Genomic DNA, 16,085 nt, shown 5'->3' on the forward strand with positions numbered 1-16,085 from the left:
AAGGACAGAACCAATGCTTATTAAAAAACTGTATTTATTGTTAAGAATATGACTGCTATGACTGCTACTGGTAAATGGATCAAATTATACAATCGTATCTCATTCCGTATACATACTGTATTCATATGTGACATCACATACATGTCTCTACTGGTCATTCTAAGTAGAGTGCCTGTAGTCTTATGAACATAGCTAATATTCAACTTAATTTGATTACCTTCATGTATGACAATGCATTTGTTTCCTTGTTATTTAAAAAGAAAAGTATACTCACATGTATGAACATAACACTGAGAACAAACATACTTGGAAAAAGTACTTGACAATAACTATCACTGTAAGGCAGCTATAGGTTTAAACGATTATAGGGCTGTGTATCCAAAATTAGTTTTAGACATTTTACAGGGCACACCCTTCATTTCAACCTTAGCATGCACTGCAATCTCAGATATTAATCCAGATATTAGTGAGAAAAGATTTATTCCTATCAAACTTTTCTCAGGAAATTATCATTTATGAAACTGGCTTTGTGTTAGGTCTAACTGAGATGATTTTGTCAGTGAAGATATGTCAATTTAGGTCAGGTGGATAGAAACGAAATCAAACAAAACAAAATGTATTGTCCCTTTAGTATCCACATACTGTTACAAATAGTTTTGCAGATAGTCATGTTTTATCTTCCTTTTCAATCCTTTTCACAGAAGGAGTGTGTCATTAGGCTGGAAATCCTACCTTTGTCTTCTAAAAATAAAATGTATTATGTTCCTTACATCCATGTGGCATGTCTGTGAATGACCACTATGAGTGCTTTTGACAGACAGCCTTGGCTCATCACTGTGTCCTTCCTTCTGGTTGTTGTACGGCATCTTGTGTGACTGTTGCACTGCAGCTGATATAGCACAGAGTTGCACGGTATCAAGAGATTTCCATCCCAGAATTTAATAACAGTTTAATGGGATCTGCTTAGTATAAGGTATATTTCTTATGAATATATAATGAAACCTGTCATGTTTTAAAGGTTGTTTTTATATATACCATGTCCAATGTTGCTGTCAGATCATGTCTGTCAAACTCTACACAAGCTTCTCTAGAACTGAACAAGAAACAGTATTGATTCAGTTGTTAGATGGTAGACAAGAGAGCTCTTATCATTACGAGGAGGAGCTTTCCAATTCAAATCATTCATGTAAAAGGTTTATTGAAAAACATGGATCCCTCTGAAGGTCTTGAGTGCAAGGATTGAGAACCAAGGTCACCCAGTAAGTAGTCTAATGATCAAAAGGGTTCTTCTCCTCACAATGATAAACATTTGGTAAATGTTTCAGACTTTGATCTCCTCTTCCTCAGGGAAGGCGTAAGGGACTTTAGGCTGGCTGAGGGGTGAGGAGGAGGAGGAGGCAGAATCGCTGCGTTGACTCCTGGAGAAGGAGCCTCCCCCGTAGTGACGCGCCAGCACGTCAGCTGCCCTCTGGAACCTCTCAGCTTCCATAACTGGTTCTACCTGTGTAGGAGACCCCATAGATGCGTCTGGCGTCTTAAGAGATCTCTCATCCTCCTCCTCTCCCCTGTTGTTCACATTCACTTTGAGCGGAGTGCTTAATATGGAAGGGTTTGATGAGCTTAGCATGGGGCTAAACTCAGACACAGAGCTCTGCTCCTCCTCTTCCTCCTCTTCCCCCAACTCCCAGCTGTGATTGGGCATAGTGAGGCAACTGGGGCTGTCAATCATGCCCAGAACCTCACTCATGAGGGAGGGGCCAAGGTCCACTGTGAACGAGGTGAAGGAGTCAGAGCGCGTTAGCGCGAAGCCGTCGTTGTCTGGGAGCGAGCCACAGCTAAAGTTCTGAGCGAACAGTCCGGTGCCGTCCTGCAGCTGTTTATCAAGGCGGGAGTGGCGGGGTAGTGTGACGAAACCAGACTGCAGACCTGCAGACAGGACGGAGACAAACATATTAAAATGTAAAACATTTTTAGAACAGTTCTTGCCTTGAAAAAGGCCATTGTCTATTCTATTAATACAGCTACAGTATAATATCCAATTACTTTCATTAGACAGAGAAACCAACTGTCAAAAAAGTGCATTGAAAATAATGTCAGGGAGCCTTGCAGTTTGCCTCATTGGCCAGAGGGTGACAGTATAAAACAAGCAAGGTGTTTAGTCGTTTCAGAGCACCAGCCCAACCCACACACACATTCCACGGTGCCATGACTTCACTGGTTCTGAATGCTACCTGGGTGGGGGATGGGGGGAGGGCTTGGTTTTATGCCTAGTGGACAGTTCTCAGCCGCTACTGAAAGGGAAGTGAGAGGATGACCCAGAATGGTATATATAGAGGATAACAGAGTGGGAAAGAGAAAGGAACTTAAAGTTTTAAAAAGTTGATGACGTGGAGAGTAGAAAAGGAATGAGAGGAAAATGGGACAGGAGAGGAAAGAAAGAAGAGCTAAAGAAATGACCAGTGTGAGTTAACCTGTTGATCCCCCAGATCATCTAGCTCTCTGTGCCCTCTGTTGCTGCTCTTTATTTGGGTACATTCCATCTGAGTTGGGTAACTATTCCAGTGGCTGGGGGGAATTCCAGACATCCCACATACTGTTCGAAAAAACCCTACCCCTGAACACACATACACAGTTTCGCTGTACCAGCAGTGATTTAAAAGGGAGATGATGAGTGTTGGGTTTATGAGGTGCAGTCAAGCAGCCCACAAACACAAAAGATGACAGGAAATGCCCTCTCGGTATCTTTCTCTCCCCAGCTATGTTTGTTTGTGTTTATAGGCTTAATTGTACGCAGGTGTAACGAAGGTAATTTCAGATGACTCAGAAAAAAATGATCTGTTTGTTGACTGTTTGGAGGTTTGAGAAGAGGAAATGGCAACCTGTGTGTGCGTGCGCATGTGCAGGTGTGTGTGTGTGTGTGTGTGTGTGTGCAATATGTGCTTTTTCCCATTACAGATGTTCTTACCGTAGCTGTAGAGGGAGGCATCTGGGGAGCTCACTGAGCTGGGGAACAGCACCCTCTGGTAGCCGTTGGGCATGTCAATGTTCAGCTGGGGCAGTGAGATAGCGTTCTTGATGATGGGTGAGACAGGAGGCGGTGGGGGTGAAAGGTCACGGGAACCGATCCTGGCACGGGGCACAGGGGACCTGCGTACATGCCTCAGGGTGCGGGAGAAGAAGCGGGTGGTCTTCGTGCTGGTGGTGGGTGAATCGGGGCTCACTGGTTCCCCTTTGCCCCCATGATTGCTAAGGAAGGAGGTGTCTCCGAACACGTCGCCGCCGCGGCCCACGTGCATGGTGTGGCGAAAATCTGGTAGCGGTGGGCTGATCATGTCCACGGAGAGTTCGCTCTTAAAGCGCCTCTTCCCCTGAGAGCCCGACGCTAAGCCTTTAATCCCTGGCAGTTTTCCCAGACTCATGGTAGCAGAGATGAATACCCTTTAAATATAATTAATCAGGGGGATAAAAAATCCAGTAAGAAATCAGTCAACTTTTCCAATGTAAAATGAGTGTTAAAAGACACTTAAACAACTTTCTGGATCCTTAAAAAACACACAAATTATGTGCTGAGAATGTGTGTAGAATACATTCTCCACACGGCAGCAAGTGCCGGCAGCAAGTGCCAGCTATTCATCGAGCGTAAGCCTGCAGTTTGGCTTTAGGAAGTCCCACTGAAGTTTTCAGCTGAATGATGGTTATCTATGGAGTCAGTCAACATTCAAAGCTTTCTCTCACAGGGCCAATTCTGTGCTTTAGAATGACTCCAGCCTCAGAGAAATCCTGTCCTCCTTCCCAGCAGCTTTCAGTCATGCGGAATAAAAAGAGGAGGAATGACACATCCCAGGGATTCTGGAATAACCACAGCCTATGTGGTCTGAGAGCTTGGGATCCACTGTTCTTTTCCCAGACGGTGGGTTTTTGAATGTCAGTTCAGAAAATATATCCAGTTGCGGCTCCAAATATATACTGACAGTGAAAGATAACTCATCCAGTATTTGTGCAGTGAAAGATTGAGAGAATACCAAAAGATGCTCACATTCTGTCCATCAGACAAAATACATTTCACTCTTTGTGTTATTTTGAACTTGTGTTTCTGCTTGTGAACACTAACAATATAACTATCATGCTCTCTCTGTTGGCAAGCTCATACCTGTGAACGTTTCTAGAGCTAAATCAATCTTAGACGTGCACAGCAATTTCTATAATTAGGTCATTTAAATGCACCTTTCCCTTCAGCAACAAAAATATACAGGTCCTTAAACGTCCCTCTCAAAGTTAAGCAATGAGGCTTTACAAAAACAAAATCTTGTTCTTCTCTTTTTAGGATCAGTCCAAACTGAAGTCTATACCTACCTCCTTTAAAATGAGCACCAATGTCTTCTGTCAAGGCTGGACAGCCAGCAGTGTTACCAAAGAGACTCCTTTCTGTGAAAACCACCCAAGGCCTTGTTTACAAACAGTTAACGAACATCCAACCCATCTAGACACTAATCACCTTGCCAGAGGTTTACGAGATCCTCGTAAAATGAGAAGAAATATTTATGTTTTCTGTAAACCTAGTTAAAATTCCTTCTTGGTTTGGCACAGTACAGTAGATAGGAGTCAGGCTGTGTTATACATCTGAAAGTGGTTATGTTTAAGTTGCTTGGCCCTGTGTGCTCTGTCCAATAAACTTGTGAGATTATAAATAACTTGTTAAGGAATTGTAATGGGATTATGTCAGCTTTAAAACATTCTTTATTACCACTTCACTCTCACCCAGTGCTTTCTCTTCTCACCACTACAGGCTTCAACACCAACACAACACCAAGACAACAACTCTCACCAACCAGGTCACTTTAGATATGGCTTATTGAGGAGTGACTCAATAGGCTGACACCTTTGATTGTCAGCTAATAATCTTCTCTAATGCACCTACACACATGAACACACTGCACTCAAATACCAAAACACACACTTGATACTTAGTCACTTAACTGACAACTCAGGTCCTTCCAGTTAATGATGGAGGTTTCTAGGCTGCCGCAAGTCTCCTCAACCAAGTCCTTCTTCCCTTCAGATACAGTAAATGTTTTCAGAAACGAATTTGTAATCCTGCTTTGAAAGCAACCTCACCTTATACTCCCCTGTAATCAACAACTAAAATATCTCCAACCTGTAACTCACTAGTCACTCAGTCGTTTTAGTATTCCCTCATAGAAGTTTGATCTTGAATGTACCGTCCTCAGGGGTGTTCAGCTTTCAGTCCCTCTGAGACCCAACAGAAAGAGCAGGGGGTCCGTTTACACATGTCGTCTCCACTAAAGCGCTTTATCTGCGTGTGGCACCACACAGTCCATGGGACATCCTGTCACTTCGCTCCCCTCTCACCGGGACTGTTGTCCTCTTTTATCCTTTGTTGTACAGTTCATCAAATTTACCACAGGCCCGGGACACCAGGCATTTAGGGGAAATGAAACACCATACAAAAGGGATAATGCTTTAAAAAAAGGCAATACACTAAAGTGCAGTAATCCGTGCGACTGTTTTGTCTGCGTCTTGGAAGAAAAGGAGCTCCTCTGGGATTGGCTGTGTCCTGGATTAGCTTCTAATCCATCCCTCCATTCCTCCCTCTCTTCTCTTGTTCTCTGCCTCCCACAATCCAGATAGTATTTTGAGATACAGGTAAGTGGCTCCTCTCTCGTTCTCTGCCTCCCACAATCCAGATAGTGTTTTGAGATACAGGTAAGTGGCTCCTCTCTCTTTCTTCATTCAGACCACGTCAGGGCTGCCTGGAGAAGACTTCACAGAGAGTTACAGAGTTAGAGAAAAGGCAACCATTAATAGGACTCACATAAATGGGGTCACATAAATGACTTCTTTTGGGAATGCTTCTTTTCACCCAGTTTTGGCTCATGAGTCACTTCTAACGGCCAACAGGTCATAAAATGTATTTTTTTTGGTATGTGAGTTGTTTTCCAAAATAAGAGAGCACCACAACACATTTTAGAGAGCCTTGTATGTCAGACTCCAAATGCAATATATCCATTTCAACAAGACCAGTTCTCACATAATGCTTTACAGCAGGGTTCAGCAACGTGCGGTCCACAGGTCAGGTGATTTTATTTGTCCTCCCGTTTTCTGAGCAAAACAAATTCATAAAAGACTGTAAAAACACCAGAAAATCAGCTCCAAGTGATTTTGGAAATCTGTTCCAAAGTATTCCCATGCACAATAGAGAGATGTGTGATTTAATAAAAATGTAATGTGATTATGTTTTGATCAAACATTATATATTTGTAGGCTTCTTGCGGTCAATTTGCAGTCTACAAATTATTTGTAATTATGTTCCGGCACCCTGACCATCCGCTCGAGAAAAAAATCAGTCCGTGGCTGAATCTAGTTGATGATCCCTGCTTTATAGAATCTTAATTGTTTAATTGTCAGGTTTGTCTCAAGCCCTCTTAACTAAACTGACACCCTAGGAAGAACGCGGAATGACATGATTCTGTATTCTAGAGTTACAATGTACCTCAAATTTTACACCACTAACTGTATTTAAGGCACTTCAGGACTGTGTAGGTACAAGGTAGCCATGTTTATGTAGGCCTACTCTAGTCTGCCATGTTCGTCCTGCATGCTGAGGAAGTGAACACCTAACTTAGCCCCATGTGGCTTTGGCTGACTGCTCCACAGCGTCTCTGAGGATTAGTGTCATGGCCTGTCAGTGTGACGTGGTGTCTCATTTGGAGTACAGGGGTTAGAGTAGAGGTACCTGTGGCTGCTGCTACTCAGGCTTAGGATAGTGGGGGAAGGAGGACTGAGGATGTTTGTCGTCTGCGCCTGTACTGTTTCGTCTTCTCATGAACGATTAGCTGCAATTCAATTAAGAGGCTGATTAGTCGTCTGTGACGTTAGCGTGCGAGTGGCAGGGAGGAGGGACGGTCGCTGCTGGCTGGTTGCCAGTTGTGTCAAAACCAATCTGTAGTAAGGGATGCCTGTCCCTGGCTAGTTGCCACTCCTATCGTTCACAGTGGGTGTCTCTGTCTCTTATAGCACCTCTGCAAACTCCCCTAATCTCCTAATCTCACACTAAATTGCTCCCTCCTTCCCCTACCCTGACATTTTACACGGTCCCATCTCTCCCTCTCTTTATCAGTACTTCCACAACTTTCTGTGAGCTTTTAGATGCCTCTGTGCTCATAAACCCTATACTGCAGATCAGGAATCCACTGCAGGCTCTGTATACAGTACATGGACTGGTTAAAGACGTACAAGGAGATGCATGGCTCTGCTAAACATTATATTTATTATTTAATTGTACCGGCACACATCCGTAAACAAGATGAGTTATGCCGCACGGCTGGTGAGGGCAGCCTGTCTGATTGTATTTAAACTATGGAGGGAGGGAGACACAGCGATCTGAAACTGTAATGGGAGCAGTGTGTGAGGGGAAGACGGCCGGACGCGCTTCATTATGGCCGTCAAATAAAGGACCTAAAGCTCTGAATGGAAACACTTTTAATCTCCCTTTCTTGTCAATGTTTTCCTTCTCCGTCTCTCTCTTTACTCTTTTTTCTCTCTCATCACTCTTTCCTTGCCTCTCTCTCTCTTTCTTTCTTTCTTTTCTTCTTTCCCCACTCTGTGTCCTCCTGCTTGCCCAGTAAATGGGTTTAAGTCTTCAGAGGAACAGCTGGTACCACAAAGCCTGCAAATTGCAGAACTGAGCTCTGCACTGGGATGGTTCTGCCACAGTGGGTCAGCTCTGAGGATGCTTCCACTGGAGAGTCCTGGTCCCTTTAGAGCAGGGTTCCCCAACTTGTGGCCCGCGGGCGCAGTTGGTTTTATTTGCCCCCCAAGATTTATGAAAAATAATCATTGTTGGACATAAAAAAGGAGGAAATCAGCTCCAAGTGATTTTAATTTTGGAAATCTGTTCGCGGGTATTCCCACGCATTATAAAGAGACACGTGATCATATACAAATGTAGGCAATGGTTGAAATTATTTTGTTTTAGTCTAAAAATATACATCTCAAGATGCTCAAGAAAAAAATCATCCCACATCAGAATATAGTTGATGATCCCTGCTTTAGAGCATTGCATCACCAGGCTGTGGGTTAAGACGCATGACTCCAAATACTGTCACTTAGTTTACGAGGATCTACTTTTGCGACGTGGCTATAGAAGGTCTGCCAGGTCCCCTAGTGGTGTGCTGACTCTGTGTGTGTGTGTGTGTGTACATAGTCCTCCCTCCCCATAATTCCCTTGATGCAATACATTGCAACATTTCAACACTGCATTGCCTAATGCTCAAATAAATCTCCAAAGATGTTCATTTCCCAGCACTCTCTCTCGTCATTAACCAGTGTCTTCTTGACCATACTTACTGTATGGTACACAACAGAGGGGCAATAAGTCAGAACAACAGTGGAGTGTAAATACATCCCTATTCCATTTCAATAGCATGTTAGACCACCAGACCAGAGAGTGTTTGCTCTCTAAACTTCCACATGGCAAACATCAGTAGAGGCCATTTAGTGCACAAGGTGACAGTGAATGTTCTCAGTCCAGTTACCAAAATATCATTAGAAATTCACATTGTTACTGTGTTTCAGTGATTATAATTTCAAGTAGGCTATAGGAAATTAGGCTAATTATTTTGGACAGTCTGGGACCATCATCTCTTATGCATTAATGTTTTATTGTGAGTGTCTGTGTGCGCGCTCGTGAGTGTGTGTCACCAACAAGGAAATCCAATCTCTGCGGGAGATAAAGTTGTGTTTGTTTTTTTATATTTTCTTTCTCTAATCCAATTTCTGGCCCCTTACATACTTACATTCTCAACATCCCCAGGTGCATACTGTAGAATGAACCTAAAACCAGACCACTCATCTTGGCTGCATGTACATTGTTTAAGAAACTGTAAATCAGGGTTAACTTACAAAATGAGGTCAGAGTTGATTAACATTGATTAATTTCCTCTGAATGCGTGCACCCCTACATCAGGAAATGACTACCCACTGCCAGTATTCAGCATGATGTGTAAATAGAACAAGAGTAACCGAAAGCCTAATCCATTGTCCTGTAACACTTTGAATATGTAATTCTAACTCAATGCTCTCTCATATAAATTCTATAGGGGTTAATTATTTCACAAACAGGTGTCTTAAAACCTCAATTGGACCCCAAGAAACCCAATACTTCAAAACATTGAAATCAATTGGCCACTGCTGGTGTGTCATGGCAAAACTGTACTGAGATCCTGCCAGCATCACAGGCCAGTGAATAGTGAGGCTTACCTCACACAATCACTCTGCTAGTAACTGATCTGAGAGCAGCAAAAATGGAGCAGCAGCAAAACACTTATCATAAGAGGTTCCCTTATTGCAACATTTCTGATGGTAGTGCACTGGTCCCACTGTCCCCAGCTATGCGCTACTGTCAGTTCTCTCTCTCTACCCACAATTATGCGCTCCAGGCACACAACCGATCTCAACTCCTGTCTAGAATATCCGACAGTCTACCTCGTCTCGATGTAGAAAATTACTATACAACGTTATAGATTTGATTCAAAATGTAAGGGACTGATCAACGTGATCTATACCAGTACATGGCCCCCACCATCAGCAACTAAATTGAAAACAAATATTTTAAATTTGTCTTTACTTTACAGTTTATTTATGCATTAGCCTACAATAATAATGTATCAGCAGTTAGGATAAAGATATGTGAATAAAGTAATTTCCTTACGAAGTACAGACAGTGTAATACTTTATTCCGATGTAAACTTACCATAAAATCCGCTGAAAGTTCGCTTTCGCTCCATGAGCTATGAAGGGAAAGGTACATAGAAAATAGTATTTTCAATGTGTGCCACCCTTGTCTTCTTTGATATGTTTCGATGTATTAAAATGTTTCCAGTAAAGTCCATAATGTGCTTTGCAGAGGTGTTGCGATGCTGCTTAGAAATTGTTTCGCTGGAAGATGGGAAGGAGATACAGGGTTGCGCCGCAGGAACGTGAGCGACAAAACAGTTGTCAAATCAGGATTTGAATGACGCCTTCAACAAACGTTCACCGTAAGAAATAAATGGGGAGGGGACTTGGAAGTCTTGTAACATTTATGCACACTAATCTCTGTACAGTCGTAGACAAAAGTTTTGAGAATGACACAAATATTAATTTTCACAAAGTCTGCTGCCTCAGTTTGTATGATGATGCATATACTCCAGAATGTTATGAAGAGTGATCAGATGAATTGCAATTAAATCGCAAAGTCCCTCTTTGCCATGCAAATTAATTGAATCCCCCAAAAACATTTCCACTGCATTTCAGCCCTGCCACAAAAGGATTAGCTGACATCATGTCAGTGATTCTCTCGTTAACACAGGTGTGAGTGTTGACAAGGACAAGGCTGGAGATCACTTTGTCATGCCGATTGAGTTCGAATAACAGACTGGTGGCTTCAAAAGGAGGGTAGTGCTTGGAATCATTGTTCTTCCTCTGTCAACCATGGTTACCTGCAAGGAAACACGTGCCATCATCATTGCTTTGCACAAAAAGGGCTTCACAGGCAAGGATATTGCTGCCAGTGAGATTGCACCTAAATCAACCATTTATCAGATCATCAAGAACTTCAAGGAGAGCGGTTCAATTGTTGTGAAGAAGGCTTCAGGGCGCCCAAGAAAGTCCAGCAAGCGCCAGGACCGTCTCCTAAAGTTGATTCAGCTGCGGGATCGGGGCACCACCAGTACAGAGCTTGCTCAGGAATAGCAGCAGGCAGGTGTGAGTGCATCTGCACGCACAGTGAGGCGAAGACTTTTGGAGGATGGCCTGGTGTCAAGAAGGGCAGCAAAGAAGCCGCTTCTCTCCAGGAAAAACATCAGGGACAGATATTCTGCAAAAGGTACAGGGATTGGACTGCTGAAGACTGGGGTAAAGTAATTTTCTCTGATGAATCCCCTTTCCGATTGTTTGGGGCATCCGGAAAAAAGCTTGTCCGGAGAAGACAAGGTGAGCGCTAGCATCAGTCCTGTGTCATGCCAACAGTAAAGCATCCTGAGACCATTCATGAGTGGGGTTGCTTCTCAGCCAAGGGAGTGGGCTCACTCACAATTTTGCCTAAGAACACAGCCATGAATGAAGAATGGTACCAACACATCCTCCGAGAGCAACTTCTCCCAACCATCCAGGAACAGTTTGGTGATGAACAATGCCTTTTCCAGCATTATGGAGCACCTTGCCATAAGGCAAAAGTGATAACTAAGTGGCTCGGGGAACAAAACATCGATATTTTGGGTCCATGGTCAGGAAACTCCCCAGACCTTAATCCCATTGAGAGCTTGTGGTCAAACCTCAAGAGGTGGGTGGACAAACAAAAACCCACAAATTCTGACAAACTCCAAGCATTGATTATGCAAGAATGGGCTGCCATCACTCAGGATGTGGCCCAGAAGTTAATTGACAGCATGCCAGGGCTGATTGCAGAGGTCTTGAAAAAGAAGGGTCAACACTGCAAATATTGACTCTTTGCATCAACTTCATGTAATTGTCAATAAAAGCCTTTGACACTTATTAAATGCTTGTAATTATACTTCAGTATTCCATAGTAACATCTGACAAAAAAATCTAAAGACACTGAAGCAGCAAACTTTGTGGAAATTAATATTTGTGTCATTCTCAAAACTTTTGGCTACAACTGTACTGTTGCAGCAGCAAACGCTTTTATGATGCATAAATTAATTGTATTTTCTTTTCTCATTAACAAATACAATGTGGTTGTTAATCAACTCTGGCTTTAAATTCAGTTGATAAGTTCTCTTTATTTTAATTCCTGAAGTTAGGATATTTTTTAGGCCAATACAAAAACGTGCCACTTATTATTTGTACACTCCTGAAAAAAGGTGCTATCTAGAACCTAAAATGGTTATTTGACTCTCCCCATACGAGAATCCTTTGAAGAACCCTTTCGGTTCCAGGTAGAACCCTTTTGGGTTCCATGTAGAACCCTTTCCACAGAGGTTTCTACATGTAATCCAAAAGGGTTCTACATGGAACCAAAAAGGGTTCTTCCTGGAACCAAAAAGGGTTCTCCTATGGGGACAGCGAAGTACCCTTTTGGAACCCTTTTTTCCCTAGATTGTAGGTCTTGAAGTCTACATAGCATTGCCATCCATCCCAACCAGCAAGAGCTAGGAACAGGGAGTTAGATGGAGGGGGTTAGGGGGGTGGGTGGCAGGATGCACTGCTGGACACTCCAAAAGGATACAGCCTTGTCAGGAATGCCCAAGAATCGACAAAGCCTTGATGTGCCAGCAAATAGTTTCCAAATTCCAAAGTGATTAGTGATTGGGCTAATCTTGTAAAACTCCTTGAGCCCTGGTGACCTGGGCTGTTGGCTGTTTCTCAAACCATCAGGCAATCAGCAGGAAGGCAGGCAGCTCTGGAGTGTCTGGGGGTCAATGTGCTGCATTTCATGTCTGTCCCCAACACACAAAACCACATACCACTGGGCTGAAGTTAGAAGGCAGAAAGAAGAGGGGGTGTGAGGACGTCAGACACCGAAGACACTGTGAGACCAGAACGATGAGGCATAGTTTGGAACCTTGATTTCCCTTACTCATACAACCCTCTCTCAGTCAGCTCCCTCCCTCTCTCCCCCTTTTCCTTATTTTTTCTCCCTCACAATTGCCCACTCCACTCTATCCCAAGGAAAACAGTCTTGGGCTGAGTATGCCGGTTCTTCAACAAAAAAGAGCATGACAGTTTTGGACCCTGGACCGATATTGGTCCCTAAAGGAAGGCAAGACTTCACACTTTCTCATACATAGAATTAATTCCTCACACACTATTTGCCATTTTCCATCGCTCTCCTCTCTTTTTGTACCCTCTCAACTCTCTAATCCTCACCTTTTTATCATCTTTTCTCATGCTCTCCCCTCCATGCTCTCATTCAGAATTAGAGATACTGATGTTCTGCAGCTGTTGTCAACAGGACCTGGTAGTCCTCATACATTTACAGAAGTCTGTCTGACCTCATCAGCCACCAAATCCATCCTTTACGCCCACTCCTCCTCCTCTCCCTCCCTCCCTCCCTCCCTCCCTCCCTCCCTCCCTCCCTCCCTCCCTCCCTCCCTCCCTATTGGCTTCTGTGGTTCCGGCACATTCCCCTTCATGGGAAATGGATTTCTCCACTGATCACTTATTTCCTAGGCAACTATGAAAACCTCTCCTGCCATTAGTCTCTATTTGATCAGTTCTCCAGCTGCAAGGCCTTCCTGAAGTGGGTGTCAGTGAAACCACAGGCACATCCACGAACCCCAGAAGCCTTGGTGCAAAGTTGAAGTAAAATATGAACTGATGATCTGAGGATGAGAACAAACAATATCCACATCGTTGGGATGTTCAGAATCACCCAGGATATCTTTGTATAGTGGCAAATTCTGGCAAACTTATAGGACCGTTTTTATGGGATGCCCTGTATGCTGGTTGAGGCATTGGCACATACAGCACTATTGTTTTAAAGTTTTGACTGTCACAGAGTGAGGTCTGACTGATTCTGCTTAATTTTTGGTGGCTGTGAAGTTTCTGTCCCCATGGTCTTCAGGTCCTGATCCCTCATGATGATGTTGGTGCTCCCACTTGACCCACTTCACTCATAAACCAGTCAGCAGGCCAGAATCCAATCAACCACTTACAGAAGCAACTGAAGTCAGTCACGGGTCAGTCAAGTTTAATAATGCATAACACATACAGTAGTAACACATGGTAAATGGACACATAGATCCGTCAAATTATACAGAATAAAGGGCCTTGGTCTGCATGTCTATGCATTCCTTTTGCATTTCTATCTATTCCTTCCTTTTCCTGTTTTAGGAAGTGCTATTCTCTTGGACTCCTTGTTTAGTCATTTATCCACACATCTATGCTTTTCTTCATACACTCTGTGTGATGTTGTGGCCCATTAGATCTGCCTCAGAATAGCCTACAGTGGCTGGGTAATAATGGAGTGTGATCTCCACAGTTCACAATCGCACTCACACACACACGCACACAGACACACACACACTGTTTACACAGTGGGAATGAGAGAGGAGTTGAAAAGGACTGATGGCTCCTTTGTGACCACTTATGGGATCATATATTTTTAAGCTCCACAGGCGGCTTTTGAGTGTGGGAATGTGTGTGCGTGCTTGTTTGTGTGTATGCATGGATGCATGTGTTTCCTTTCAATTGTACGTGAGTTCTGTGCCAATATGTTTTATTGTGCAAAATATGTTTTGATGAGGTATCTATGCAATACCAGTTGTCTTGTCATGATTTACAGTATTGAGATGAGTGTACATTTGCATGCATCACCTAAACAAACCACCTGAAGTGTGACAGACCCTAGAATCGAAGGGATTGAAGGGGATTACTAGTGACAAATGAGCAATGTGATGTCATCTGACACCCTGATGTAGAGAGTACAGATGCAGCCTGGGAACAGCAGGCCCTCTTCACACCAGAAGCTCCGAGGTTAAGACGGGAATCTGCCGAGTTCAGAGACTGGGGGGCTTTTCACTTTCATAGGCTGATAAAATATATGCACAAATGCACTAGCATATATACGCATACACACACACACACACACACACACACACACACACACACACACACACACACACACACACACACACACACACACACACACACACACACACACACACACACACACACACACACACACACACACACAGAGGCCTGAGAACAGTCACAACTGCTTATTATTTTTGGATCCTATTGTAGTCATATCGCCGCAGTCGCCGCTGCGTACACAGCAGTCACACATGGGAATGTATACATTGTTGAGTATCTCTGTTTGTAAGAGTGATTTGCTTTGATGGCCTCAGGCTGACACTGTTGTTGTTTTCCTGTTGAGATTTAGCCATTTTAGATTGAAACTAGAGGGGGGTTAGAGCGGGACCCATGCCAGTCACACAGACAGAAAGAGAGAGGGAGAGCTGGAGCTGAGCAGAAATTTCACATCCAAAATAAAGCTTGGAATTCTGTCAACCAGTGTTCCATTTCTTTTAAGGGGAGCCACATGAGCTAAATAAAATGAGGGAAACAAGGGAGGGAGAGGGAGAAAAAGATGAGAGAGAAACAAGAAGAGCCAAGAGACATGCATAAAAAGAGGATAGACGGACATAGAGACGTGGAGAGCAAAAGATGAAGGAAGATAGAGCAAGGAGGAGGGGAGGCCTTGGGTATGCATGAGAGGAGGAAAGTGAGGGAGGTAGAGGGGAAGGAGGGCTAGTAAAACAGGATGAGAAGTCTCTCAGACAGAAAAAGGATTTCTCCTCAGGAAATTGCTTTCATACAGTTTTTACAGGCTGCCAAGAAACACTTTCAGTAGTTTACTGTACATGGTTTTACTACAGTAGAAATACACTAAATTGTAAGATATTAACGTTTTATTAGTTGATTGTAATAGGAACTCTGACTTAATTTGGCTTGTCACACTAAAGTTACTGTTTATTGTGTGATGCTGTATTGCTCTTTTCTACCACACATAATTCCAATTGAGTGCTCACTGTTGCAAGTACATCAAAATACTTGTGGACATTAAAAAGTGTTTTCCCACTAGGCACAAACTGGTTGAATCAACATTGTTTCCACATAATTTCAACAAAATTCAATGCAGTGACGTTGAATCAACATGGAAAACGGATAAAACTGATTGAATTTGCAAAAAGTAAAAAACGCAAAGACATTTTGGGAACGTTTGTCTTTTTTCCTTAAACTTCTATCCTAAATCCAATGACATATTTAACATTTTTGTTGATATCACGTTGAATTCACATTAGATGACAATTCAATTAAATGCTAATCAAAATGTAACGGTTGTCGTTGGTGGAAGGAGAAGAGGACCAAAGTGCAGTGTGGTACGTATTCATAATAATTTAATAAAGAATGAATACTAAACAAAAACAACAAAACGACAAACGAACAGTCCTGTACGGTGAAGCAAAACACAGAACAGAAAATAACTACCCACAACCCATAGTGGGAAAACAGGCTACCTAAGTATGATTCTCAATCAGAGACAACGATAGACACCTGCC

The 16,085-nt window shown here is 43.1% G+C and overlaps 1 protein-coding gene across 1 annotated transcript; it reads right to left on the reverse strand.

The window, feature by feature from the left end:
- Window positions 1-17: 17 nt before the first annotated feature.
- LOC139564972 (cdc42 effector protein 1-like) lies at window positions 18-10,051 on the reverse strand. Its single transcript, XM_071384926.1, has 3 exons — window positions 9,773-10,051; window positions 2,966-5,781; window positions 18-1,926 (listed from the first exon to the last, which is right to left on the reverse strand). Exons 2-3 carry the CDS (start codon window positions 3,417-3,419, stop codon window positions 1,322-1,324), a joined length of 1,059 nt encoding a protein of 352 aa, XP_071241027.1. The 5' UTR covers window positions 3,420-5,781; window positions 9,773-10,051; the 3' UTR covers window positions 18-1,321.
- Window positions 10,052-16,085: the final 6,034 nt, after the last annotated feature.

This window comes from Salvelinus alpinus, chromosome 36, assembly GCF_045679555.1.
Source record: "Salvelinus alpinus chromosome 36, SLU_Salpinus.1, whole genome shotgun sequence".
NCBI lineage: Eukaryota > Metazoa > Chordata > Actinopteri > Salmoniformes > Salmonidae > Salvelinus > Salvelinus alpinus.

What these genes read in the sequence shown, in the direction of transcription:
- LOC139564972 (XM_071384926.1), bottom strand. Translation starts at nt 3,419, where the DNA reads ATGAGTCTGGGAAAACTGCCAGGGATTAAAGGCTTAGCGTCGGGCTCT. An exon ending in TGCCTCCCTCTACAGCTACG is followed by an intron (nt 1,927 to 2,965) that starts GTAAGAACATCT and finishes TCCTGTCTGCAG; the next exon opens with GTCTGCAGTCTGGTTTCGTC.